The following is a 27,823-nucleotide window of genomic DNA, read 5'->3' as shown; positions in this document are numbered from 1 at the left end:
GCAAAGGAAGATATTACTAAGCTCCAGGCAAACTCTGCCCTAGTATTGCCAGACTCTCCCATTTATCAGGATAAGCCATTAATCTGGGTTATATGTGTGTGTGTGTGTGTGTGTGTGTGTGTGTGTGTGTGTGAGAGAGATGTATAAAATTAGGAACTAATTCTTTTTTTTTTTTTTAAAGATTTTATTTATCAGATAGAGATCACAAGTAGGCAGAGAGACAGGCAGAGAAAGAGAGAGGAAGGGAAGCAGGCTCCCTGCTGAGCAGAGAGCCTGATGCAGGGCTCGATCCCAGGACCCTGAGATCATGACCTGAGCCGAAGGCAGAGGCTCTAACCCACTGAGCCACCCAGGCGCCCCAGGAACTAATTCTTAAAACAAAATAAAATTATGTTGGTCAAAACTCTGCTGGACATGTAAAAATTCTTTTGTATCATATTGAGTAATATCTAGCATATGGACCACTAATTTTCAACCTCTGCTGGATTGTGGAGTGCAAAAAGTGCCAAAACTAAAACCTTTGTATTTTGTCTTAGGATTATTTAAAGTTATAGACCAGAGATGCAACATAAGAAAAGTAAGTAAACATGTTTTAATCTGGCTACAAAATGTAGGATATTTATATGTAAAAAATATTAAATGAAAGGGACTTGATAGGAGTTGCTGCTATCAAAATTTTTAAAATTATTTTTAGATAAAAACCATTTTAAAAGTCTATTGTTTAAATTGGTCACAAGAAAAAATTTACAGAAAAATTTTGGAAATATTTGTTGGTTCAAAATTATTTTCAACTATCTCATGTGTCTTCAAGAAGAAAAACTGCAGGGGCGCCTGGGTGGCTCAGTGGGTTAAGCCTCTGCCTTCGGCTCAGGTCAAGATCCCAGGGTCCTGGGATCGAGCCCCGCATGGGGCTCTCTGCTCAGCAGGGAGCCTGCTTCCTTCTCTCTCTTTGCCTGCCTCTCTGCCTATTTGTGATTTCTCTCTGCCAAATAAATAATAAATAAAATCTTTAAAAAAAAAAAAAAGAAGACAAACTGCAACCATATGGACCTTCTCCATTCTCTTAGGGGGAGGATTCTGGGTCCACGTTTTCCAGTTTGGGCCTGATGAAGTACTTGATGAATTGCCTTTTATTTGTCTTTACTACAAGTTGCCAGCAGTGAATGCCACCTCTTGGTCAGGTTCATGTATGTGCCTGCTCTCTTTTGGTCCGTGAGACTAGCTGACATCGAAACCAGGAGGAGTTTGGTGGTTTGCAACAGATGCTTTTGGGCCTGCTAATTTCTGAATTTGATGAGTCCATAAATCACATACAAAAAAAAAAAAAAACAGTATTATCAATCCCCTCTTTGTTTAGGTTTCTCCCCAGCCTACTGTGAAAAAACTCAAGTTGGTGTTAAGAATATGACTTCTAAGCCTTCACATTAAAATTGAGAAAGTTTGTTATTTAAGAGAAAAAAGATAATATATTTCCTCTCCCCTATTGGGAATTCCTGACAGATGAAGAAGCTTCATAACAGGGAAAAATTGGACAGAATATCACATGGAGATTACGAAATCATGCTTCTGTTGAGTGAAATGTAGCATTCCAGATGTTGCCTACATTTCACTTAAAACCAACTGCTAAGGTTTATGAACAATGCAAATCCCTAAAATGTAGCAGGGCAGCTCTGCTTCCTAATGCTGAGAAAACACTTAGAAGATCATCAAATCTTGAAAATGTGCTAATGAGCCACAAAGTCTGATTAAAATCAAAGGTGCAATGTTCCAAAAACACTCTGTGATTTAGATAAGCATGGCTTAGGTTTCTTCATTGATTACAGTACTTTAAGGCAAATTTTGCAGTGATAAGGAAGTCTCAGTAATAAAAACAATTCACAATAGCTCCTTATTAAGTTATTTTCAGGAAGAAGGGTCAAGACCTGAGAACTGTATAAGAGAAAAGAAAAACAGGCCACATAGACCATTCACTTGCTAAAATGTGAACTATGAAGGCTTCATGACACAAAACATGACATTTCCAATTACTTAATTTGATGATTATTTATAAATAATAAATTCAAGTTATAAGCAGATGTGAACAAAGATGAACATCTTCTGTTATTTAATTATGGAGGCCAGAATAGTTGGAAGTATTTTTTACAGACAATATCTCTGTGGGAGGGAAAATGTTCACATATTTCAACTTTGGTTAAGATCAAACTGATCTAATTAGCATTTTCATCTAATTTATTGCTCAGAATTCCCTTTAGTGGGATATGCCTTTGATAAATTTCAAGAAAAACTGGAGAAAAGTTTGGAATTAGACATATAAAAGAAAAATGAGAATCCCTTCCCATAGATAAACCAAAAAACTATCTGAAAAACTAAAATGACAAAATTGGAAAGTCATAAATTATATTAATAATGAGACAGAATAACCCAGAATCATTCTATATTTACTATATTGGGACACAGGACATAATTTACCTGGAGAATTTTAATTACAGTTACATACAACTAATTAGAGGAAAAAGGACTTCTCTCTATCTTCTGAATGAATGAATTTTGTAGCCATATCGGTTAGTTATTATGTAAGGTCATTATATATCATAAAGCTATTGACAAACTTATAATTAAATGTGTAAATAACTTTGACTTATTTTTATTTTCTTATTTCAGATTATAAGAATTGATTGTGAACAGGGTTCCACAACACACTTTACATCCTGGACAATTTAGAATTTCATTTCTACTTCTTTGCTTGTGCCAAATATAAACTCTATCCTATGGAATCTAAACCTATAAACCTGGTACCTCATAGACATTGTGACCATAAAAGTGTATTCACAAGATATTGCTAATATGATTACAGAACTGAGACAGTGGCAAGATATATGTAAAATCCTGGTAGACTAGACCTATTCAGTTCCCTGCAGGAAATTTTCATTTGGCTAAAAAGAGAACCCCTGATGCATTCTTCTTTTACTTACAATTCCATTCTCAGAAAGTAGAAAAAAAAAATCAGATAACTCTGTACTTGATTTGAACAACAAGGAAACACCAGTCAAATTTGGTTTGTGAAGGAGATGCAGAACTCCCGTAACACAACTGTCTCCATTAAGCAAGTAAATATATTGCTATACCTCGTTATGTGGTATGTGGTACGTGTCACATGGGATCTACCGTGTGCCCTATTTGTGACATCAGTGGCTTTGGAGTTGTTACAGAAATATAACATCAAGACTTGCAGATGCACCTCCTCCATCTTTCCTTAGCATATCTTCAACGTTTCACTCTTTTAGAAATATTTTTAAAGAGATCATGAGAAAACTACACGCCAACACTCATCAATGATTTTCTGTATCAAGATGTTAGGAAAACAGCAACATTAATCATCAATTCAGAGAACATCAAACTCAGGGAACAATCTTGGTCAGCTTACCTTGAGGTATATACCTCTTCAGGACTAGTCCCTAGTGAGGGTTTATTTGACTGTTGATATGTTTCTCTTACTCATTTAGTTTTAAGAAGAGGCCCTTTCCTGTCCCCTCAAAATCACCCGTCCTCATTCCTGCTACTATTTTCATGAAACAATGTACATATTGTCCAAATTTTATATGCCCTATCCATAACCTAAGGAACAATTCTCTAGATAGAATCAATGACTAAAGTATGGAATTTCTAATATTTTAGTAATCATGGGTACACCATCCCCCTAGTGTTAAAGGTAATTACTAAGAAAACTTCATCTTGGGGATTTCACCAGGCACAACGTGTTTTCACAGGAAAAGGTTCTGCCATGATGACTTCTAAAAATAATTGATTGCCCTCTTTCAAATTATATCTACTTTTTCTAAATCCATTGAATTCATATGCTTCTATAAGTTTCATGGAGAAATATCAACAGCATTAAAGATAAGAATGGATTTTAAAGAGCAATTCAAAATAAGCATTTACTGGCCGATATAGAAAATATTAACCTGGGTGCTGCAACCAAAACAAAATCCTGATTCTATATTTCTTAAGTAATCAAAGAAGATTATGTAAAAGAACAAAATGCTGTTTTACAAACAGACTGGGAAAGAAGGCACAGAGCATCTCTCTGGAAACGTAGGATAAGTTTGCTGTTTAAGAAATGTAAACAAAAGCCCAGGGGTACCAAAGATACAGCTAAAAGGGGATTTGGAAAATACTACACACTTATCACATCTGGCCTAATTATCTATCTTAACAGTTCTGGCATTAATAAACATTCACAAGTGGCTAAGGCCTGTGGGTAATTCATATAACACATGTATTTATAAAAGACTTATTTTTCCCAATGAAAATATTTACTTCTAGACATAAATTTCAAATCATATAACCAAAAGATGCAAGGACCTATCAGATGGGAGAGCAATCCTTTTCAAAACAAGCAACACAGGCAGAGATCTGCTTGCCATGTGTATGACTGGCAGCTACATGGAAGAAAGTATCAGGAACAGTGGAGCTGTTATTGGGGACTGAGACTTACCAGTAGTTGTCAGGAAGTTAACGTTTCTCATCACACCTTCAGTGTAAGCTCCTGGCTCGTAACTGTCCATTTCACCTGTGACAATGTGAGCAACTCTTGCTGCCCGTCCTCTGATAGCACCTGCAGCACGGTCTAAATTATCAACATCCTGGTCTCTCAATGCTATGATACACTTGTTGACGTCTTCAAGGATATGGCTCTCTGTAAGAAAACAGATCGAATTAGTATAGCATATTATAATTCATGTTAACTTCTGACTTCAGATGTGGGAATCTTGGGAATAAAGGACACAATGACAAAGAAAAAAAAGATGATTTTGCTTTTATCTCTTTAATAGAAAAATTTGTGAAGTATAGAATTTTATGTTTTATCTGCAGTTTTATAGATTACATATTATTTTAGATTTTAGTTCCAACTGACTTGATTTTAGATTTAAGAGGCATATGGGTGCAAATTGAAAATTTTTAGATTAAAATAAAAATAAAACATATAATGATGGAACACTTAATTCTGATTAAAAGCAACACTGTACAGATTATAAAACACTTAAAAAATGTCAGTTATCCTAAATATATAGAAAAATAAAAGTATGGCACTCTAATTCAACTAATGTTCATTGGTGTGTAACAGAATTTAAGTTATAGTGGAGGCTTCCCCATACAACAAACAAGTCTCTGGACACCCAATGAGTGTTCTACGATTCAATTCTGATACTACCTACCCAGGGATAGCGTCAGATCCCACAAGTTAAGGAGTCATTCCTGTAAGACTGTCCTCCACCCCACATCAGAGACAGTTGCAAGTCCAGGTTATTACTTGTACTTCTGACTCCACTAGCTATAGATCAGTTCCCACGACCTCCTCATTGGGTTTGATTAATTTGCTAGAGTGCCTCACGGAACTCAGAGAACATTTTACTTGTTAGATTTAACTTTTATAATTCAGGACAGCCAGATGAAAGGGATGTATAGAGCAAATTACGTGGGAAGGGTAAGGAACTTCCATGCCTTCTCCAGATATGCCATTTTCCACACATCTCCAAATAGTCCCAACCTGGCAGCTCTCTAAGCCCTGTCTTTTTTGGGTTTTAGGTAGGCTTCGTTACATATGCATGATTTATTAAATCACTGGCCTTTGGCAAATGATTCAACCACCAGTCCCTCTTCCTTCCCGGAGGCCAGAGGATGGGACTGAAAGTTCCAAAGTTCTAACCTTCTAATCACATGGTCAATTATCTTGGCAATCAGCCCCCAGTGGGGCGTGGGGGTGGGGTGGATGATACAAATGTTACCTCATTAACATAAAAAAATACTTTTATCGCTCTCATCATTTGGGAAATTCTAAAAGTTTTGAGTTCTGTACCAGAAATGGGACAAATGTTTGTACCAGAAATGGGAAAAACACCAAATATATATTTCTTACAATAGATCACAGTATTACATTTGCCAATTTTCTTTGGTCTGCTTGATTAACTCGTACTATAATTTCAAAACTCTAGTCAAATAAATGTTCCTTCTTCAGGAAATCCATGCTGACCTACAGCAAGACAAATTTGGTTCCATATAGTTTGGGATTCCCATTAAATGGCTTATATGTTTTCATTACAGCTTCTTTCCATGTTTTAATGATGTACTAATCAGTCTCTCTAGTAGACAATGAAATATATAAGAGCGTAAAAATTTTATTTTATTGCTTGAGGTATCATATCTAGTCCCTAGTACAATACATGGCACCTATTAGACCCAACAAGAATGTTTGTTGAATGAATGAAGTCCTCTGGTAACACACCTAGGACCAGTAAATTATTTTGTCTAAATCCTAAATCATGGTTTATGAACATAGGTAGATACATATCTTTACTTAAATTTAGTCAGTTTAACCCATCTCAAGGACAATCAGGTCATTTGCATGAAAAGGATTAAATGCTGAAAATCTTCATTATAAATTAACTAGTTTTAACCTAATTTGTAGCATTCAGTTATGAATATGTTATTAAGGCCTATAATAAATCCTAGCATGGTCCCATCTCAATAGAAAATGCATGTATATCATCACCATCATATTTCTAGAACTGAAAATACAAGTTTCAATGTAGATGGTATAAAATCATCAGTTTTTTTTATTTTTTTAAGACTATAGATGTGCACTTTAACAACACAGTAAGAAGCTGTTATTGTTCAAGTATGTTGGTAAGTTTTTTAAAACTAATACTACTGATATAGATGTATGTATGTGTACACACACATAATAAATGTGTAATCTGTATTCACTAAATTATGCACTAAAATATTCACTAAAGGTGGTTAATTTGGGATTACAGAGCTGTTTTGGCTCAGTCCTATAGAAGTGAAAAAATAGGGAAAAATGGTGTTTATTCTTAGAAGAATAATTATCTAATAAACTGTAATTTCTGTTTAATTAAAGGTGAAATCATAGCTGGCACAAACTATTTTTTCCTAGTAAATTTTGCACAAGAAATAATATATATACAAAGAATATTCACTAAGAATGAATTGAATGTTCCCTCTTTTGTAGAACAATGATATACACAGTCATCAACTTATTTTATTATTTAAAGCATAGATTTAAAATATAACAAGGGTTTTTCTGGCTCTTTTTTGCTGGCTTTATGAGAGTTTGTGTGGTTATTGCTTTAGATTGAGCCTCATAATAAGCAGCCATTGAAGAATTATGGAGGGGAGGTCAGAGATGGAAATGAAAGTCCTACGTGAACATATACAACATGTAAAAAATAAGTGAAATAAGTGAAGAGAAACATGTAACCAGACTTTATCCAAAGTAGTTATATTGAGAATGTTGAGATGATGACTAAATGATCTTTTGAATTACTAAGATTAAATATAGCACAAAAGCATTAGGAAAGGTTTGCAAAATTTCCATTATTGTGACACTTTCCCATTACCCTGAATGTTTCACAAGATGCCAGAAATTATTTGCATGAAATTCTAAACATAGAATGCCAGAAAAAGAAAATAAGAATGCTGGGCACCTCCCACATATGCACAATAACTAAACATTAAACTCTTTTCTTAAAAACAATGATTTCTTTGCTATTCCTATTTCAGGTGAATTTAAGTAGCTAGAAAAGCCTTCAGGATAGCTTGAGTTTTTATGTCCAGCTATATAACCTTAAGCCTCTAGGACAGAAACTAAATACCAAATACCTTGTGTAAAACTTCTTACTGATGTATCTCTGAAGCTTTTGCTAATGAAACAGGATTACTTGTTAGACATAGCAGAACTCATTAGGAGCTCTGCCTTCATTTTATTTATTTATTTTTTAACTGTTGATGTACTTGAACTAAAAAATTACCTCATTTTTAAAATGAGGTTTAAGAGAAAGAAAATGCTATTATAGAACAAGTACATTCAGAATACTGCATTTTTTGTAGAATTGATTGAAGATTTGTCTTTGTTTCAGAATTCCAGTTTAACATTTGATGTGAGGTGAGGAGTGGAATGTTCTGGTGTTATGGCAAGTCCTGGAGCACATTATTTTTAGAACAGAGAATTGCTGAAGTAGTAACAATTTCTATCAATCATTTTATGGCTATCAGGAGATGCAAAGGGTGACTTCTATTATGTTGGAAAACAGTAATAAACAAAGCAATAAAGGAACAGATCTTAAACAAAAAGATAATTCATCTGTTGCAAATTTCTCCGGGTAACTCCATCTCCAGTCACTGTGTCATCACACAAGAAGATTTTAAAGTGCATTTAAATTTTTTCTATGTTTTTTTCTTAATTCTTCAGTTTTCCACAATTAAAGCCAGACTTTGCCTTAGAGAAAGTAGAAAATGCACGAAAAAATCCAGAGAGAACAAAAAGTTAATTTACTGACTTTTGACTTCCAAAACAGAATTTTAGAGTCCACAGCCCAAAGAAAATACTGGAAGTAGAAGCACATTTTATTTGCAAAAAGCAGACGTTGTTGAGAGGTAAAAAGTCTGTTTTCTTTTCATTCCCAAAGCTGGGCTTTGAATATATCAGTGACAAAGCCTGAAGAAGTAGAGGCTTTATGTTACAATCTCTTGAGTGGGGAATACTATACCATCAACTGTTTTCTCCCCTGATATCTGTGTACCTAAAACACAATTCTAAGGGGAAGAGAAGAGAGAAAAAGATATTTTTTCTAAAGATTTTTTTTTCCTAAAGAGACTGAGTTACAAGCCAAAAGAGGTTAAATTTCTTAAATTGGCAACGGCAAGATTAGCTATTCACAGTATATGAGCTCAGAGGGTTAAGCTGTTTAATTATGAGAAAATAAATTTCCATTTTTGCACACCTGGACCTATAACTATAAATTTAAAATTCATTACATAGGCAACTACACAAATGTTCAACAAATAAAAACAAACACAGCAATTTTTCTTTCTCTTTTAGCAAAAAAGTGAAACCAAAAGCAAATGGAATACACCAGTTAAGTTACTTTTTGTTTATGTATCTAAGGTGGTTAAAATTTCTATTTGGCAAGAATTTGATCATGAGGACTGGTCTCCAAATTAACTGATACCCTGAATAAAGATGTAGGCAGGCACAGGTACTATTTTGAGAATAAAGAGCATGTACAGAGCTAAAAAAAAAAAAAAAAAAAAAAAAAAAAAAAAAACACATTTTAAAATTCCTCATCCCTTTTCTTCTTTTTTTAATTTAAATTCAATTAGCTAACATATAGTACATCATTAGTTTCAGATGTAGAGCTCAGTAATTCTCCTCATTCCTTTTCTACAGCCTAAAAACTTTTCATGTCTCTTCTCCTGAACATAAGTAGTACTTCAAGTTAGACATGAGATGATATAAAAGATAAATAAGGTAAAATCTCTGTCCACAAAGACTATACAAGTTAGTAATGAGAAATATCTTCTTTCATCATCCTTTACTCTTCCCAAAATACGGATGCCACAATTATCATCATTTTATCATTCTAATGAAGTTTCGTTAAGTATTTATGCACATGCAATTCTATAGAAATCAAAACCACAAAAGAAAGTCACTGAAACCTTCAAATTTCTTTCAGTATGTCTTAAGTAGGCTCTTAGAATTTATTAAAAAATTTATCAGGGGCGCCTGGGTGGCTCAGTGGGTTAAAGCCTCTGCGTTCTGCTCAGGTCATGATCCTAGGCTCCTGGGATAGAGCTGGGCTCTCTGCTCAGCGGGGGGCCTGCTTCCCCCGCTCTCAGTCTCTGCCTGCCTCTCTTCCTACTTGTGATCTCTGTCTGTCAAGTAAATAAATAAAATTAAAAAAAAATTATCAGAAGCTTGGAAATAGGCAAAAGTACTATTGCATGCTCTTGCAGTGTCCTGCTGGGCAGAAATTGTGAATCAGTTCTAAGATCTAATCTCCCCAAGGGTGTGTATCTTTGTTCCACTTGCTATTTACTATTGGTTAGGATATTTTACAACTCAATCAGAGGGGATGCTAATTTGTTTCAAAACTGACAGCCATATAAATAATTCTTGTCACATAGTAATGCAACTTAATTATTATCTGGTAGAGATAGAAATAATTTTTGTAGTAAAGATATTCCTGAAGGTTACATTTTATTGCTTTGTAGTACATTAGTAAGTTGTGTGTCTACATTAGTAATTTTATTTAATAACTCTTTCTTCATCCAGTTCTCCTTAAACAAGACTTATCATGATATTGAATTTTTGACACAAACTCACTTTAAATTTGTAAAAATCTTGCTTTCAACTTCGGAAAATTATTATTTGACTGTGTGCTTTGGCTTGGAAGGTACTAATTTTGTTTCAAGTATTTTTTTCCTGTTTAGGGGTAAAAATAATATAAAGCAAAAGTTACATGTTAAATCATAGACCTATATTTTAAACGCAAGACTATAAAGTAGTAGAAAATCTAGGTAACCAAGGATTTGGCAATGATTTTTTTAAATACAACACTGAAAGTATAAATGATGAAAGGAAAAATTGATAAGTTGGAATTCATAAAAATTAAAAACTTCTGCTCTGCAAGAGACACTCTTAAGAGGATAAAAAGACAAGTCACAGATGGAGAAAAATATTTGCAAAATGCATATCTAATAAAGGAAGGTCTATATCCAAAATTTATAAGGAATTTTTAAAACCCAACAATTAAAAAAAAAAACTCAGTTAATGAGCAAAAGATCTGTGCAAACATCTCAGAGAAGATCCACAAATGACAAATAATAAATGCACATCACCAGGAAATTGCAAATTAAAGCCAGTGAGATGCCACAATACATCTACCAGAATGGCCAATTCCAGAACACCGGAAATACCACGTGATGACTACGGGGCAACAGAAATTCTCATTCATTGCTGGTGGGACTGCATAATGTATATTAACGTTGGAAGACAGTTCAGAAGCTTCTTATAAACTGAACATATTCTTACCATACTATCCAGCGATTGTGCTCCTTAATATTTACACAAAGGAGTTAAAACTTACATTCCCACAAAACCTTCACATGCGTGTCATAGCAGTTTTAATTATCACTACCAAAATTTGGAAGCAGCCAAAATGTCCTTCAATAGATGAACGGAAAAACAAACTGATAACCTCTAGAGTTAACAGTTTGCCTCTGAATAACACCAAAATATCCATATTCCCACTTGAAGAGGGAAGCAAGAAAGTTAATCATTCTGAGTTTTGTCCTAGTCCCCAAACACCTAATAACATCCAAGAAGAGCCAAATCCCAAACATGTTTTGAGATATTACCTTCAAACGAACCTTGGGTGACACTGGCATCAATACCCATACCTTTGTTGACTTACGGAATAATGCTTATTGTTCACCTGACACTTGCCTTTGATTGGACCCTACCCTGGATTCCTGGAGGAACATATACCCTAGACCCTTTTCTAATATAAGCCCCTAGCCCCAGGCAATGATGAGACTCCTTCTCCTTTCCTTCCCAGACACTGTCTGCTATTCTCTGTCATTTAGGCTATTCAATACATTTCGTTTTCACTTTCTTTGGCTCACATTTGATTTCTACTCTGTGTGAAGCCAAGGACCCTCTTGGGTGGTTCTGTGGAACCCTCTCCTGGATCCTCAGATCTACCTGCTTGCATCAATGCCGCGCGCACACACACACACACATAGGAAATTTGAATATGTATTGCTAATGAAAGAAGCCAATGTGAAAAGGCTACATATTGTATAATTCCAATTATATGACATTCTGGAAAAGGCAAAACTTTGGACACAGTAAAAATAAAAGATCATGGTTGCTAGAGATTCTGGAGTAAGGACAGCGGGATAGATGAAGCAGAGGAGATGTTCAGTGTAATGAAACTATCTCTTACGATAACTTCATGGTGAAGAAATATTAATATACATTCATTAAAAACCATAGAATTTACAACAAATAATGAACCTCAATGTAAACTATAGAATTTAGTTAATGAATCAGTATTGGTTCATCAATTGTACCTACAAAGGAGATCCTTCAAATATCTGGTATTCAGTGTTAATGTCTATTTTAGACATTTAATAAACATTATTTAGCTTCTAAATTGTGAACGAACTTATAATGTTTAATCTTACATAGTCAATAACATTTATTATCTACAGATGTCTACAATTAATAAGGTAGTAATTTTGAACATACTTCAATTTTTCCCAGAATATAACTAAGAAAAAGTTTGTTTTTTTCCTCAACTCTCTTAGCTTTCATACAGTAATATCTATGTCAGTTTGTTTGAGTGTGTTTTTTTTAATAATTTGGGAATGACTGTTGTTCACCAAGAATTGTGCTAAACAGCATATGTGCATTACTTTATTAAATTCTTATAATAATCCTGAGATATGTATGTTACATTTCAGCATTAAAGATGAAGAAATAGAGACTTTGAACAGATAACTATCTTTCCAAAACTCATAGTTACTATAACTGAGCCATAACTCAAAATCATGTTTATCCCACCTGCTAAGGTCCTATAAATGCTAAAGTCTCATCTGGGGCTTTAAAATATAGCGATTCCATAATTATATTATTTAGCTATTCCAAATGTATGATGGGAAGGGGAGATTACAGGTTAAATATTTTCTACATTTATAAAAATGATGCCAAAAGATTGTTTATAATATTATATAGATGAATGCATTGTAATTTTTCACAATAATTTTAATTGAACATGAGATATCATCTATGTATATTTTAGAAAGATAGTTTTAATTCTGCAAATCTCACATGGATAGTCCTCTAGTAATGTTAATATTCTGGCTCTGTATAGAGCCATCATAGCTAGAGGGAACCTAAAGCATCTAGAGATATTACCAGAGAAGATGGCCGTAGAAGAAGCAATTAACAAATGAAGCTCAATTCCACAGCTATTTCGCTATTCTGATGTAGGAGAAAAAGTTTAGGTTATTGCATTGTATGCAGCTCTTATTTTGATGAAATAACTAATAGAAAAAAATGAACCAAACTTTAGACATTCTTTTCCAACCCATATTTTTCTGGAATGACTCCTCTTAGATGGAGCTTTTTCATGTTAATGGTCCCAGTCTTCCTCTCCCATAGACTAAGAACCTATTAACATCTAATATCAAAGCACTGGGCTTAAGAAAAAAAAAAAAAATCCAAGATAGCTTTGAGAATATTACCAGACTGAACATCAGGACTGTCAGCAGGAACAGACAGTAGTGAGCAATTCTCCCATATTATGCAATAAAACCATTCAATTCCTGCACACTGGATGCCAATGTTAGATGCCTCTGTTGCTGAACACTCTTGTAAAAATCAGTCAGTATTCATTTGGGTGCTATTCCTTGTTTATAGTTCAAAATACAGAACAACTTGGGTGTCCAATTATGAAATTGGTATTTTGGGGCACAGAGATAAAAAAAATCCTGGCACTATTTTAAATCACTTCCTTGAGTATATCATACACACAGTAGAGCAGAAACTCCAAAAAATAAAGGACATAAAATGACAAATGTAAAGATAAAATTAGGAACAAATGAATTATTAAGTTAGCAAACTTCCTTCCTTCCTTCTTTTTCTCTCTCCCTTTCTTCCTTTCTTCCTTCCTCCCTTCCCTTCCTTCCTTGCTTCCTTCCAAACATTAAGTATAAAGTTCAATTGTCTCAATTACCTTATAAAATACAACATTTCTCCACATTGTAAAGGCTAGCAATTAAAAAGAACAAGATTATTATTGCATATATGCCATAGGGAAGTTACTTCCATAGTCAATGAATTTATTTAAACCCAGTCACAATGTCTTTTTGTTGAAATTTATATTTTTCTTATATGTTGGTCTCGGATGCACAAAAAATTTGCATTATATCTCCATGAGATAAATTCTCTTTCTCAATCTCATTAGTAATTGTTTTTAGGAACCTATTAAAATCTGAAGTTTGCCATACATACAACAAAGAAACCCATGGGTTAAGAGGAAATCCGAAGTGTGGTTTCTGATCCCCAAATTAGTGTCATCGACAAAATAGTCTGAATCATCATGATTTTTTTTGATAATATGTAAAACCCCTCAAAAATACAAGTAATTGGACAGCAAATTATAAGTATTAATAAAAGGTGAAGGGTAAAAGACACTGCTTAAAATATATAGGTGCCATCCTTTCAGAGAATTCCATATACTTCATTTTAACTTGGATTTCTAGAATTGTGCTTATATCGTTTATTTACCTTCCCATGGGGTTTCTCCATGACGTTCTGACAAAGCTCTAGGAGATTCTCAAATGGATCCAGCTCATAGCCATCCTATAACCTCTGAACTATATCCCAATTTCACCAGCGTCAGTCATTTTTTCTCTTTAGGAGTTCTCTCTCACTGTCCTATGTATTTATAGACTGTTAATTGATTTTCTAATTTAACTCTGAAAACATACACTGGATCCAAAATCTTACTGGATAAACATGGGTTTATTCATATATTAAAAGAAGGATATTAAAAATCTCTTTTGTTATATTTTAACATTTTTTTCTTCTAAGTAGGATGAAATTAGGCAGAGATAATTAATCATGCAGTTTATTACACTCTATTTAAAATGTATTGAAATCACTAAGTGAAATTGTCATGAATTAAAATTTCAAGAGAATGATTATAAAGGTTTTCACCTTAGTTATAAGTTGGGTATTCACATGAAAATGAAATTTAATGTCGATGACATGCATTAACACCTCATAAATAAACCCAGGTATGGGACTGCCGTGGTGGAACGACCTAATTAAAAGGTAAAACAGCCTCCTTTTCTTTCTCTGTGACAGGTATAGAAATGTTTGTGAGTGATTCAGCAATGGCAAGTAACAAATCACTAAAATAGTTATTGGGTATTTTAGAGAAATAAATTCAGTCTTCAATCTATGCCGTGGATTGGTGGAGTTAGGTCAGGAAACAAGAATCACAAAATTATGGCTCTCAAATTGTTTTTCTAGTAAACAAAGATGCCTTCCTACACATATGTAGGCTTATAGATTTATGTGATAATTAAATTTAAACACAGCTACTGATTAAAATAACAACTACCAATGAGTCTACTTTATAATGCAAACTAACCATTGGTGAACATAAATAATAACTTTATTTAATGGAATGTCATAAAACAATTTAAAAGCTTATAAAATATTTAAATTGCATAAAAGGAGAGCTATGAGAAAATTTTAAGGGGAAACATTGGGATATATATCTATTAAAATAGAAAACTTGCTTAAAAATCATATATATATATGTATTTGTTCATTTACAATATACTATATACTATATAATTACATTCCTTTCCAGAAAGTCTGGAAAAACCTTTTTTTTTTTTTCTAAAACTCCTATTGTAATGTTAATAGACAGTGGCATTAAGGATAAGTCTCATTTTTTTTCCAAAACATTCAGTTATTTCCTATAAAATAATACTGTATGTAGTAATATAAGTATTAACATGTTAAAGATTACTATTTCAGATTATAGTCTATTTTTAATTAACAATGTCATTAAAGAGTGAACCTTAATAGGCAAAACTTGGAAAACACACACCACCATTTGTTAGCAACTATATGTTGCTGAAGTAAATACAGATCTGATACCCCCAAATAAATCTTTTTTTTTTTATAAATCTTTTTTTTTTTTAGATTATTTATTTATTTATTTATTTGACAGACAGAGATCACAGGTAGGCAGAGAGGCAGGTAGAGAGAGAGAGAGGGAGAAGCAGGCTTCCCAAGCAGAGAGCCTGATGTGGGGCTCGATCCCAGGACCCCAGGATCATGACCTGAGCTGAAGGCAGAGGCTTTAACCCACTGAGCCACCCAGGCGCCCCACCCCCAAATAAATCTTAACACTCTTAATTATTCCAGGATTATTTTTCCTCTTTGTCTTTCTACTTGCAAACTAGTAGCAATTGTAAGATATTTTTAAAAATTCATTTATTCAATGAGTATTTGTAGATTTCTACCACTATTTTGTATAGACGATATAGAAGATGACAAGATAAATAAGTCACTATCTTTACTTTAAAAGAACTCACAGACTAATGACAGAAAGAAGCAAATAAATAAATGACTATAAGAAATATCTGATATGTGCTCCAATGTACACGGATGAGTGTCTAGACTCTTTTTCCTACAATGTGGTTCCTCTGGCTTTGCATATCATTGCATTATATACCATGGATTGCTCCATTAAAATCAGATTGATCACAGTAAGTGTGTCTCAGTTTTCATGGAAATACTTTTTCAAAGATCCCAGTGTATTTACAAGTTCCTTGATGATGGTGAAATTAGGTGTAGAATAATTCTCCCATCAAAATGGTAAGTATACATTCAATAGTCCCTAATGTCTCCAATTATGAGAAGTTGTAGACAAGTTAACTGGCATACTGTGGGAGTCATTTCTAGAGTGACTTCTGTATAAAAAATGAATTTCTCAACATTTCTTTTATCACATAATGCATTTATATGTATTATTTTATTAGGTGGCTTATTTATTGTTTACATCTTTTGTTTTTCTTCGCACATTTTAATTGTTTTTAGTTTCTTCTTTTATGACTTGCAAAGTACAATTCATGTCCTTTTTGTATGGATATCTCAGTTTAGCCTAGATTCAATTTAGGAAAAGAGGCATGAAAAATTTTTAAATTTCCTACTGAAAGATTTTTTACCAAATTCGTTCTTTTATTTCCCCAATTCTGTGCTCAAGAATAAGTTTTCACCTCATATAGAAACTTTCAAGGTGAAAATTTGCACAAATAGCAATCATATGTTCAGCAATTATAATGATTGCCTGGGACCAATGCAATCTATCTACAAGGTACTGTAGTTCAAAGATATGTTTGCCAAGATTCAAACATGATGAAAGACAGTAGCATATAGAACAAACATCCATCTAATAAGTAGCACAGTAGGGGAAGCTAGTGGAAGTACGGTAATGAGGCCAATGATAATAAAATCAGGAAGAAAGGTAACATGACAACAAAAACTCCGATAGTAATAAGAGGTAAGCTGTTAAAAAGACTAATAAAAGTGTGAAACAAAGTATGTTTTGGTTTTTTTATGTTAAATCTAACTAAAAAGCAGGGAAATATAATCTTTATTCAAGATCTTAAATAAAGTTCTAAGATATTTTTGTTTAAAAAAAAAAAAAAAGGTGAAGAGCCTGGTTGGCCTACACAGCTTATCCTCTTTTTAGTTCTAAACCTCCATTGTCAGACCATCTAATCAAACCATCTTGAACAAATTCAGTGTTATTATCTCAGTAACCTTGCCTGGAAGGCCATTCCTCGCATTTAAGCATCTCTGCATGAAAAACAGATTCACAACATCTGGTCTGATTTCGTTTTCCTTAATTTTCATTTTGTTGCCTTTTCCACTTTATTTCCTTTTCCAGTCATGTTTGTTGAGCTTCAAATAGTAATTTTCATTCATATTGTGATCTTTATTTCATTGTCTATTTTTAGGGTTAGTGGTTCACCTTGTTGCTTCTGGTTAGCTGTAAAATAATAATTTAAAGGACAATAATTAACTTTGTTCTCTTCATACAATTTCGGAAAGTTAGCATAAACTTTATTTTCTTATGGAATTATCCACACCAATAAGACACCTGAGTTAAAATTGGCCACGACTATTTTCTCAATGCTATGTACCCATGCATTCTGTTAGTTTTCTTTCCTGCATCTGGTTGACTTGTATCTTCTACTTTAGTGTGTATTCGATATTCAATATTTTTAAAAAGAAAATGATCATTTAGAATGATATTATTTCAATACAAAAAAAATACCAGAGGAGGTATAAAATATTGTAATTCAAATGATAAACACAAAGCTTAACTCTGACAGTAAAGAGCAAGTATTTCCAAACATATAGTACCTCACATTCCAAGATAATTTTGGCATGTGGTATGTGTGTGAAAAAGTAAGGTCGTCACACAATATTATAAAATAGCATCAAAGGATTTGCTTAAATAAGAACTGGACTATTTTTTCTCATACTTAATTTTCACATCAAAACTTAGACATAAAATTTTTAAAATGTTATCTGTTATCAAGGAATATCAAGAGAAATTGCAGAATTTCTTTGCTCATTATCCTGCTATACCACAGACCTATGCCATCATCTGAAGAAAACTGTTATATGAGCCCTAAAATTATCACACTTTCTTTTTTTTTTTTTTTAGATTTATTTATTTATTTATTTGACAGACAGAGATCACAAGTAGGCAGAGAGGCAGGCAGAGAGAGAGGGAGAAGCAGGCTTCCCGCTGAGCAGAGAGCCCGATGTGGGGCTCGATCCTAGGACCCTGGGATCATGACCAGAGCCGAAGGCAGAGGCTTCAACCCACTGAGCCACCCAGGTGCCCCCGCACTTTCAATGAATAAGGTCATGCTTTAATGGTGCAGTTTTATTCATAATTTACTTATATGACTGTGTACTTTCAGTCCTTCAGGTATTTTATTTTTATATGATCTATGTCATATAATTTTCTTTCAGGTACCAAGAAAGAACACATTTCCCTTGATATTAATAATGTCACTTCTCTGCTCCAGCCAACCTAGGTTTATACCATTTGTTTATAAACTGCTTATGTCAAAATTATCTCTTTACTAAAACAGCAAACTTTGAACATGAATGCCTAAGCAACAATAATTTACAACAGATCTAAAAATAATTGAGATCCTGAAGACATACAGATATGCACATTCCCATAGACATACATATATATGTTTGTATAGCTTATTAGATTTAACACTTATGAGGGGAAACATCTTTATAAGGAAAATGTGAGAAATAGAAAAGGGTAATACAAATAAACCAATCATAAGTTTCAAAATAATTATTATTAATATCCCACAGATTTGTCTGTTGTTTGTTTTCCAGAAACTCAAGGGAAAGAAAAAATAAAACCTGTTAGACCATTTGGTAATTAGTAATTTTTATTATTTCTTCCTCAAATAACTTACATACTCTGTTTACCAACTTCTTTTGCCTCAATGGACAATTTCACAGGTTGTGTTCTCTCTCTCTCTCTCTGTGTGTGTGTTGGCAGATCTACTTTCAACTCTCTTCCATTGCCATTCTTGTAACTGCATGCCATTGAGTCTATAAGAATCTGAGCACAAAATGCAAAATTTTTGGAAATTTTATCCCTTTTTTCCTAGGTTTACTAAAGACTATTTATTTTCTTTCTTTCTTTCTTTCTTTCTTTCTTTCTTTCTTTCTTTCTTTCTTTCCACATTTCAGTATGTAAGTAATATTATGCAGCATCTCTTTCTCTTCTTGGCTTATTTCACTCAGCATTATTTTCTCCACATTCATACATGTTGTCACAAATGGCAGAATTTCCTTCTTTCTTATGGCTGAATAATAATAATGACATATATGTAGTACATTTTCTTTATCCATTCATCTGCTGTAAAGCACTTCTGCTGTTTCCATATCTTGGCTATCATAAACAATGCTCAATGAACATGGGAGTACAGGTATCTCTTCAAAATTCTGATTTCATTGCCTTTGGCTATATAACCAGAAGTGGGATTTCTGGATCATATAGTAATTCTATCTTTAATTTTTTGAGGAATCTCCATACTGTTTTCTATAATGGTTGTGCAGATTTATATTCTGGCCAACAGTGTGCAAGGATTCACTTTCCTCCAAATCCCTGCCCACATTAGTTACCTCTTGTTTTTTTTGTTTTGTTTTGTTTTTTGTTTTATTGATGATAGTCATTCTAACAGGTTTGAGGTACCATTTCACTGTGATTTTGATCTGTATTTCCCTAATGATTAGTGATGTTGATAACCTTTTCATGTATCTGTTAGCCATTTGTATCTCTTTCTTTGAGAAATGTCTATTCAGGTCTTTTGCCCATTTTTAAATCTGATTATTGGTTTTCTTGCTCATGAGTTGTTTATATTCCTTATATATTTTAAATATTAATCCCTTCTTTTATCAAATGCATGGTTTTCAAATATTTTTTTATCATTCTATAGTTGTCTCTTTACCCTGTTGATCGTTTATTTGGCTGTGAAGGTTTTCATTTTTTATTTTTTTAAGATTTTATTTATTTATCAGAGAGAGAGAATGACAGAGCACAAGCAGGGAGAAGGATGAGAGGGAGAGGTAGAAGCCGATTCCCCACTGAGCAGGGACCCCTACGTAGACTCAATCCCAGGACCCGGGGATCATGACCTGAGATAAAGGCAGATGCTTATGATTATTGAGAGTTCAGGGAATGTTTTCCAACTATATTCATCTTCCTGACTCCCAAATGAGGACTGTCTTCCTCTTTGAGGATTGATTTTTAGAATAGGCAAAAGTCAGGGGCACCTGGGTGGCTCAGTGGGTTAAAGCCTCTGCCTTTGGCTCAGGTCATGATCCCGGGGTCCTGGGATGGAGCCCTGCATTGGGGGGGGGGGGTCCCTGCTCAGCGGGGAGCCTGCTTCCCCCTCTCTCTCTGCCTGCCTCTCTTCCTACTTGTGATCTGTCTGCCAAATAAATAAATAAAATCTTTTTAAGAATAGGCAGAAGTCATAATCCACTGGTGTGATGGAGAGGTAATGAATGAGAGTCTTTGTTTTTTGTTTTCATTTTTCTACTTTAAAACACCCCAACTAGGTAAGAAAAAGAAATAAAAGACATCTAAATAGGAAGTGAGGAAGTAAAACTCACTATTTGTGAACAATGTGATTTTATACATAGGAATTCCCTAAAAATCCCACCAAAAAAAAAAAAAATGTTAGAACTAACAAATGAATTTGGTAAAGTTGCAGGGTACAAAATCAATATATAAAAATATGCTGCATTTTTATATACTAACAACAACCTATCAGAAAGAGGAATTAAGAAAAATCCAATTTATAATTCATTTGCATCAAAAATAATAAAATACCTAGGAACAACTTTTTTTATTTATTTATTTATTTATTTATTTAACAGAGAGAGATATCACAAGTAGGCAGAGAGGCAGGCAGAGAAGGAGAGAGGAAGAAGCAGGCTTGCTGCTGAGCAGAGAGCCCGATGCGGGGCTCGATCCCAGGACCTGAGATCATGACCTGAGCTGAAGGCAGAGGCTTTAACCCACTGAGCCACCCAGGCGCCCCACCTAGGAACAACTTTAACCAAGGTGGTGAAAGACCTGTACACTGAAAACAATGAGATATGATAAAAGAAACTGAAGATGACAGAAATAAATGAAAATATATCCTTTGCTCATGGGTTGGAAAAATTAATATTGTTAAGATGTCCATACTACCCAAAGCAATCTACAGATTCAATGCAACCCCTATAAAAATACCAATGATAATTTTCACTGAAGTAGTACAAATAATCCTAATATTTATATGAAACCTCCAAAGATCCCACAAATAGCCAAAACAATCTTGTAAAAGAAGAACAAAACAAGAACTGGAGGCATCATTTCCCTGATTTCAAACTATATTACAAAGCTATAATAATCAAAGCAGTATAGCATTGGTATAAAAACAGATATGGACAGACAATAGAACAAACAGCCCAGAAATAAACCCATTCATATGTGGTCAATTAATTTATGATAAAGGAGCCAAAAATAAACAATCAAGAATGGACAGTATCTTCAATAAATGGTGGTGAGAAAACTGGACATCCACATGCAGAAAAATGAAAGAGGACCACTATTTCACCTTACAGAAAATTAATCAAAATGGATTTAAAAACTTAAATATAAGACCAGAAATAATTAAAATCTGAGACAAAAACATAGATGATAAGCTCCTTGACATGGCTCTTGGCAACATTTTTTTAGACGGGATTCCAAAGACAATGGCAACAAAAGCATAAATAAACAAATGAGATTATATCAAATTAAAAGCTTCTGGACAGTGAAGAAAGTCATTTGCAAATAAAAAGACAACATACTGTACAGGAGAAGATATTTGCATATCATATATCTAAGAAGGAGTTAATATCAAAAATATGAAAAGAACAAATAACAAACCAATAATCCCATTAAAAAATACGAAGAGAAATTAAAAAAAAATTATAAAAAAATACAAAGAGAATCTGAATGGACACCCTTCCAAATAAAGCACACAGATGGACAATAGCCATATGGAAAAGTGCTCAACATCACTAATTATCTGGGAAATGCAAATCAAAACCACAATGAAACAGTTATCTCACACATGTCAGAATGGCTATTATCAAAAAGACAAGAAATAACAAGTGTTAGCCAATATGTGAAGGAAAGAGAACTCTCATGCATTATTGGTGGGGATATAAACTGACACAGGCACTATGGAATGTTGCATATGGAGGTCCACCAAAAAACTATGAATATAACTACCATATGATCTAGCAATTCCACTTCTGGGTGTTTTTTTAGAGAAAATGAAAATATTAATTTGAAAATTTTACACACCCAACCCTGTGTTCATTGAAGCATTATTTATTATACACAAGATATAGAAACAACCTAAGTGCCCATTAGCAAATGGATGGATAAGGAAGATGTGAGATATATTTATATACACACACTAAATACTATTCATCAGGGGGGAAATAAGAATGACACATTGCCATTTGTGACAACATGGATGGACCTTGAGGTTATTATGCAAAGTGATCTAGTCAGACAGAAAGACAAACACCACGTGTTTTCACTTATATGTGTAATCTAAAAAGGAAAACAATGCACAAGCAAAACAAAACAGAACAGAACTAATAGATGCAGAGAACAGACTGGTGGTTGCAAGAGGTAGGGAGGTTGTGCAGTGGCCAAAATGTGTGAAAGGAGTCAAGGGGTACAAACTTCCAGTTATAAAATAAGTCCTGAGGTATAACATACAGCATGTTGACTTCAGTCAATAATATCATATTATATATCATATAGCTTCATATTGTGATGGGGGAAACTAGATTTATTGTGGTGATTATTTTGCAGTATATATAAATATCAAATCATTATGCTGTACACCTGAAACTGATAGAATGTTATATTTCAATTATACCTTAATTTAAGAAAAAAGAGCTTTTGCTCTAAACCACTTTATGCTGCCACTCTAGTATAATTATGTCATAATGAATAATGATATACATGTTTTCTATGATTATTCAGTGAAATAATCATACATCTTTCTCACAGCAAAAGTAGATTGCTTTTTGCTTTCTTAAGGTTTAAAAGCTTTCTGAATAAAATTTTCTTTCAGAAGATTTTATTTATTTAGAACTCATTAAATTGCTCTGTTTTGTTAAACAACTATGAATTTACCCTTCGCAGGGCCCCTATGATAGTAAAAATGCCTATCGTCTCACTTTCCAAGAATATCAAACACGAGCTAACAAATTTATGTGATAGTGGAAAATGCCCAATTACTTTTTGCAGAATGCTTTCTTAAAAGTTCATGTATTCTAATCATATAGGAAATTTAAACAACTGTGCTTAAAAGAAAGAAAACAGGAAAGGAAGATTTGAATCGTTCATCATTTTTATTATGTACTCTCAACTCCACCCAAACCACATCTAAAAATCATATTTCAGTGGCATTTACTACTACTTCACCGCTCCACTTATAAAGCAGCTTATGCATATACCAAATGGATGGACCTACTTATGTACAATATCATGTACTGTAGGAAGAACACTTAGCATCAATAATAAGAATAGTTAAGGAAACAGAATAATGCTTTTTAGATCACTCCTAATATTTGAATATTCCTTTTTTCTTTTAATATTTGAATATTCCTTTTCTCTTTTAATGTTTTTTGATTAGCTGTGGCTTTGATACTAGGCATGTATCTATTTGAAGCTAAAAGACCACTCTAGCAACTTGCAAATATTCAGTGCTTTTATTCATTTTTTGCAGTTCCATTCTAACACTTTCAAATTACCTTTTAAATCTCCATTTTGGGGGCACTTGGGTGGCTCAGTCAGTGTCTGCCTTTGGCTCAAGGTGTGATCCCAGGGTCCTGAAACAGAGCCCTGGCACTGGGCTCCCTGCTCAGGGGGAGGCCTGCTTCTCCATCTCACACTCCCCTTGCTTGTGTTCTCTCTCTCACTATCTCTCTCTCTGTGTCAAATAAATAAAATCTTAAGAAAAAAAAAAAACCCTCCATTTTGTATATATTTCTCATTTTATGATGGTGGCCTTTTTTTCTCCCTCAAATATAAAATTATAGTTCATTCAAACTGTTCTTTCTCTTGATAATGTATATGTCATCTTTCAGTCATAAAATAGAAGCTCCTCCATGCACAGCCAGGAAGGGACCCCAGATCATTCTCATTGGCACAAGGATCAGTGAAAAACTATAAAGGGGACAAAGATTCTCCTTAGGGCCTTTTTTTTTTTTTTTAATCTCACTTTCTAACATCTCTTCTTCCAAACCCCAAATTTTAATTGTTCTTAAGCTAGCCAAAGTATACCACCTAGGCCTGCCAGAAAGATCTTCTTGATTTATAAATATTCCTTCCACTCCTCATCTACTCTTTCAATAATGCACTTACTCTTTAGTAAAAATAGCCTTGGCAATCAACGTTTGGATTACAGAAATTCAAGCTAAAATGTCAATGACTGTAATTCAATATCTAATGAGTACATTAAACATTTTAAAAGAACAGTGTAGTGACCGAGCTGAAAATGAATGTATAACTCACATACTGAAAGAGGGAGATATTTTTCAGTCAGAGAGTTCTCCTTGCTATTCCTTATCTATATGAGTAGAGCACAGTACATGTATCTCACTCTCTCTCCTGACACATCAGAAGAATAAACACTGCCAATGGACTCTTGACCCAAAGAGGAAATAAAATATACAAGATAACCTCAAAATGCATTGGCATTTCTCTTTTGCAAATGGGCATACTCTTCCAAAACAAAATTATGAAATTTCTGAAGTTTTCATGTCAACCTAATTAATGATTGTATCAAATCTATTTCCACTGGCCTTTTTTGGGGGGTGGTATTCTAGGTATCTCTTATGTACCAAATAGTTAACTTGTACATCTATATGGTTATATATATAGTTAGTCTTGTATGTCTACTCCACCAGAATGGGATTCTACCTCTGATCCTCAGTCTTTGAGGGGAGACCATCTCAAGTATTGCTAGTTTGTCCAGTGGCTTTCCTCTGCTTCTTATATTACCTGCACCTTAGTTCTCCATCACTAGGTTTCCTCAGTTTTCTAGAATAACCACTTATAGTCACTGTCAGGACATTCTTGCCACAGATCATCTGCCCATATTTACATTTTGTGACTATTTCTACCATCTGCAGATTCTGATGTGGCACTACTTACAGCTGTTTCCAAGATCCCTTCTCATCCTGATGTTGGCCTTAAAGTGCCTGTTGTTTCCCAAGGTTTACTCAGCCAGTAAACACTGAAGACCAGCCGGACTCCTAAAGACAATTGAGCCTTCTTATTCTTTTATAAATAGGAGTATGGAGGTCTGACAAGTGAGGTGAATAACTTAAGACAGCATGGCTTGTAACTGGTGGAACTGAGATTCGAATACCAGTCTTATGACTCCCAGAATTTGGACTCCTTTCACTACACAATTTTGGCTGATTGAAGATAGCCGGATCCCATGCCATCTTCAACTAGGAGCATGCAAGGGGGTGAAAAGAAATAACATGTTGACTTCTCTGAGTTTGGAGTAAAAAAAAGAGTTTAATTTGGATTCCCTGGTTCATACAGTACGTGATCCTAAGCAAATATTTAGCTTCCCTCAACTTCTATTTTCCTCTTGTTGATTTGCAAATAATTCTGTCATATTTTCAGTAATGTTTGAAAATCTAAAAATATGTGCTTATATGCCTAAAATTTCGGTCTGGTGTGAAGTTAGCTTTCGGTCAATAATAGGTATCCTCTGTCCCTAAAGCCTTTCCCACATCATGAATAAAATCATTAATAAAAACCAATGATTTTACCAATTATACCAATTATTAGGTAAATTTATATAAAACAAGTTTTCTAAATGTTTATTGTGATAAAACTGTTGAATATAGTTCTCAAACTCATTCTGATTTTTTGTTTTTCTTTTATTGTGTTTTTCCTTTTGGTATATCAAAAGTCTAATGTTTGCTAGTAAATTAAATTTGTATCATTACTTATATAATTATTTTTAAAAACTATTTCCTACACAGTGATTATAAATTTGATCATTATTCTGCAATGATTTTTACATGAAAACAGAATTCACAACTTCATTTAACAAAAATATGAAAGACTTATCACTAGTTAAGAATAATTCTGGTATTTGAGACAGAGGGCTGTCCATAAAAGACCAAGTTCCTAACCCAGGAAAGTCAACAACAACAACAACAAGACCTCAGGAAGAGGATAAGTACTATAATTTCAGATAGTGATAAATACTGTGATGAAAATAAAGGAAGGTAAGTAAATAGAGATAGATATGTAATTTTAGAAAGCATATCTTAGACTGATTCTTGGAAGCAAATCCTTACATGAAGAACTACATGAAGATTGTTGAAGAATTTTCCCAAGAAGAAACACCTAGGAGGAAATGAGGAAGGCAGTACTCTCCACAAGGAGAAGCTGACTCACTGAGTTCTCAAAAGATACAGGGAGAAGCTCTGGAGCCTCTAAGAATTCCCCCAAATTGAAGCAAAGAGATAATATCTTCCTTTATTGTTCATGGAACACTATTTGGTAAAATTTGAGAAAAAGAATTCCATTACTAAATAGTTTAAGAAATGCTGAGGTTAAAGAAAATTTAAGTACGTATAATAACTCTAGGATTTCTTGAAGTGCCGAACATATTCATTTTAAATATACAAAAGAGAGAATGGTATATATAGTTTCCCAAACTTACATCATTACCTTTTTCAGTCATTATCTCATGAGACTAGCATTACAAGGAACATAACAAATACACCAAGAAAATATTTATTAACACTTCAGAGCAGTAGGTCACACAAGTTTTAAGAATGTGATAAAGTTTAGGGGTTCTCGGGGCACCTGAGTGGCTCAGTGGGTTAAACCTCTGCCTTCAGCTCAGGTCATGATCTCAGGGTCCTAGGGTTGAGCCACATGGGGCTCTCTGCTCAGCAGGGAGTCTGCTTCCCCTCTCTCTCTCTCCCTGCCTCTCTGCCTACTTGTGATCTCTGTCTGTCAAATAAATAAATAAAATATTTCAAAAAAAAAGTTTAGGGGCTTTCTCTTTTGAAAATGAGTGTGCACACACACATAGTGAACACTTTCACACAGTAACACAAAACTTGAGGCTTCTCCATAGAGCCTAGGTTACAAACCTCTATCCTCCATTCTTGCTACTAATGTCTGGTCTATTCCCCATCACCACATGCATCACTTGAGGCCTCATCCCAGGCTTCCTGAGTCAGAATATGCATTTAAAAAAATTTCCTGACGGCACATGTCACATTTAAGTTTGAAAAGCCTTGCTCTAGAAGAAGGCCATATAGTTAATTTCAACAATCTGTAAAAAGAAAAACGGTCTCATATTTCTAGATAATTCCAATAATTTCAAACATCCTTCTGAGTTTTCCCTAAATTTTCACACTGACTCAAATCAGCTTTAATCATAGCTGGGAATTGGCTCTTTTAATAGTTTGTCACTTTTAGAAAACAACATAAAATGGTGTTAACCATTAATTACTTGGTTGGTGCAAGCTATAGAGCTTGAAAAGGCATCCTCTTGTATCTGAATGCCACGAATGCATGATTTACAAAGGCATAGACATGTAATCTCAGGAGTCTTTATATTTCCTTAAAAGATTAAACAGCCATGTAAATCCATTATCTAGAAGGTTAGACAGAAATGTCAGTGCCTGGGTGTCCCATAATGGAGAGTGCTGACTCATAATAACAGAACACAAGGTCTTTCCTTGAGAGATTTATGTCTGATTGCAATTTTC

At 33.9% G+C, this 27,823-nt stretch overlaps 1 protein-coding gene across 1 annotated transcript in view; it reads right to left on the bottom strand.

Moving 5' to 3' along the window:
• CTNNA3 (catenin alpha 3) overlaps nt 1-27,823 on the bottom strand; it is a 1,754,201-nt gene that overhangs the window by 418,554 nt on the left and 1,307,824 nt on the right. The window contains exon 12 of the mRNA XM_080823473.1: nt 4,496-4,696. Within this exon, the coding sequence (XP_080679599.1) occupies nt 4,496-4,696 (201 nt within the window). The remainder of the gene's footprint in view (nt 1-4,495; nt 4,697-27,823) is intronic.

This window comes from Martes martes (assembly GCF_963455335.1).
Source record: "Martes martes genome assembly, chromosome: 14".
Lineage (NCBI taxonomy): Eukaryota > Metazoa > Chordata > Mammalia > Carnivora > Mustelidae > Martes > Martes martes.
The sequence above is the reverse complement of the archived record's forward strand: the minus strand, read 5'-3'. Positions and strand labels throughout refer to the sequence as shown.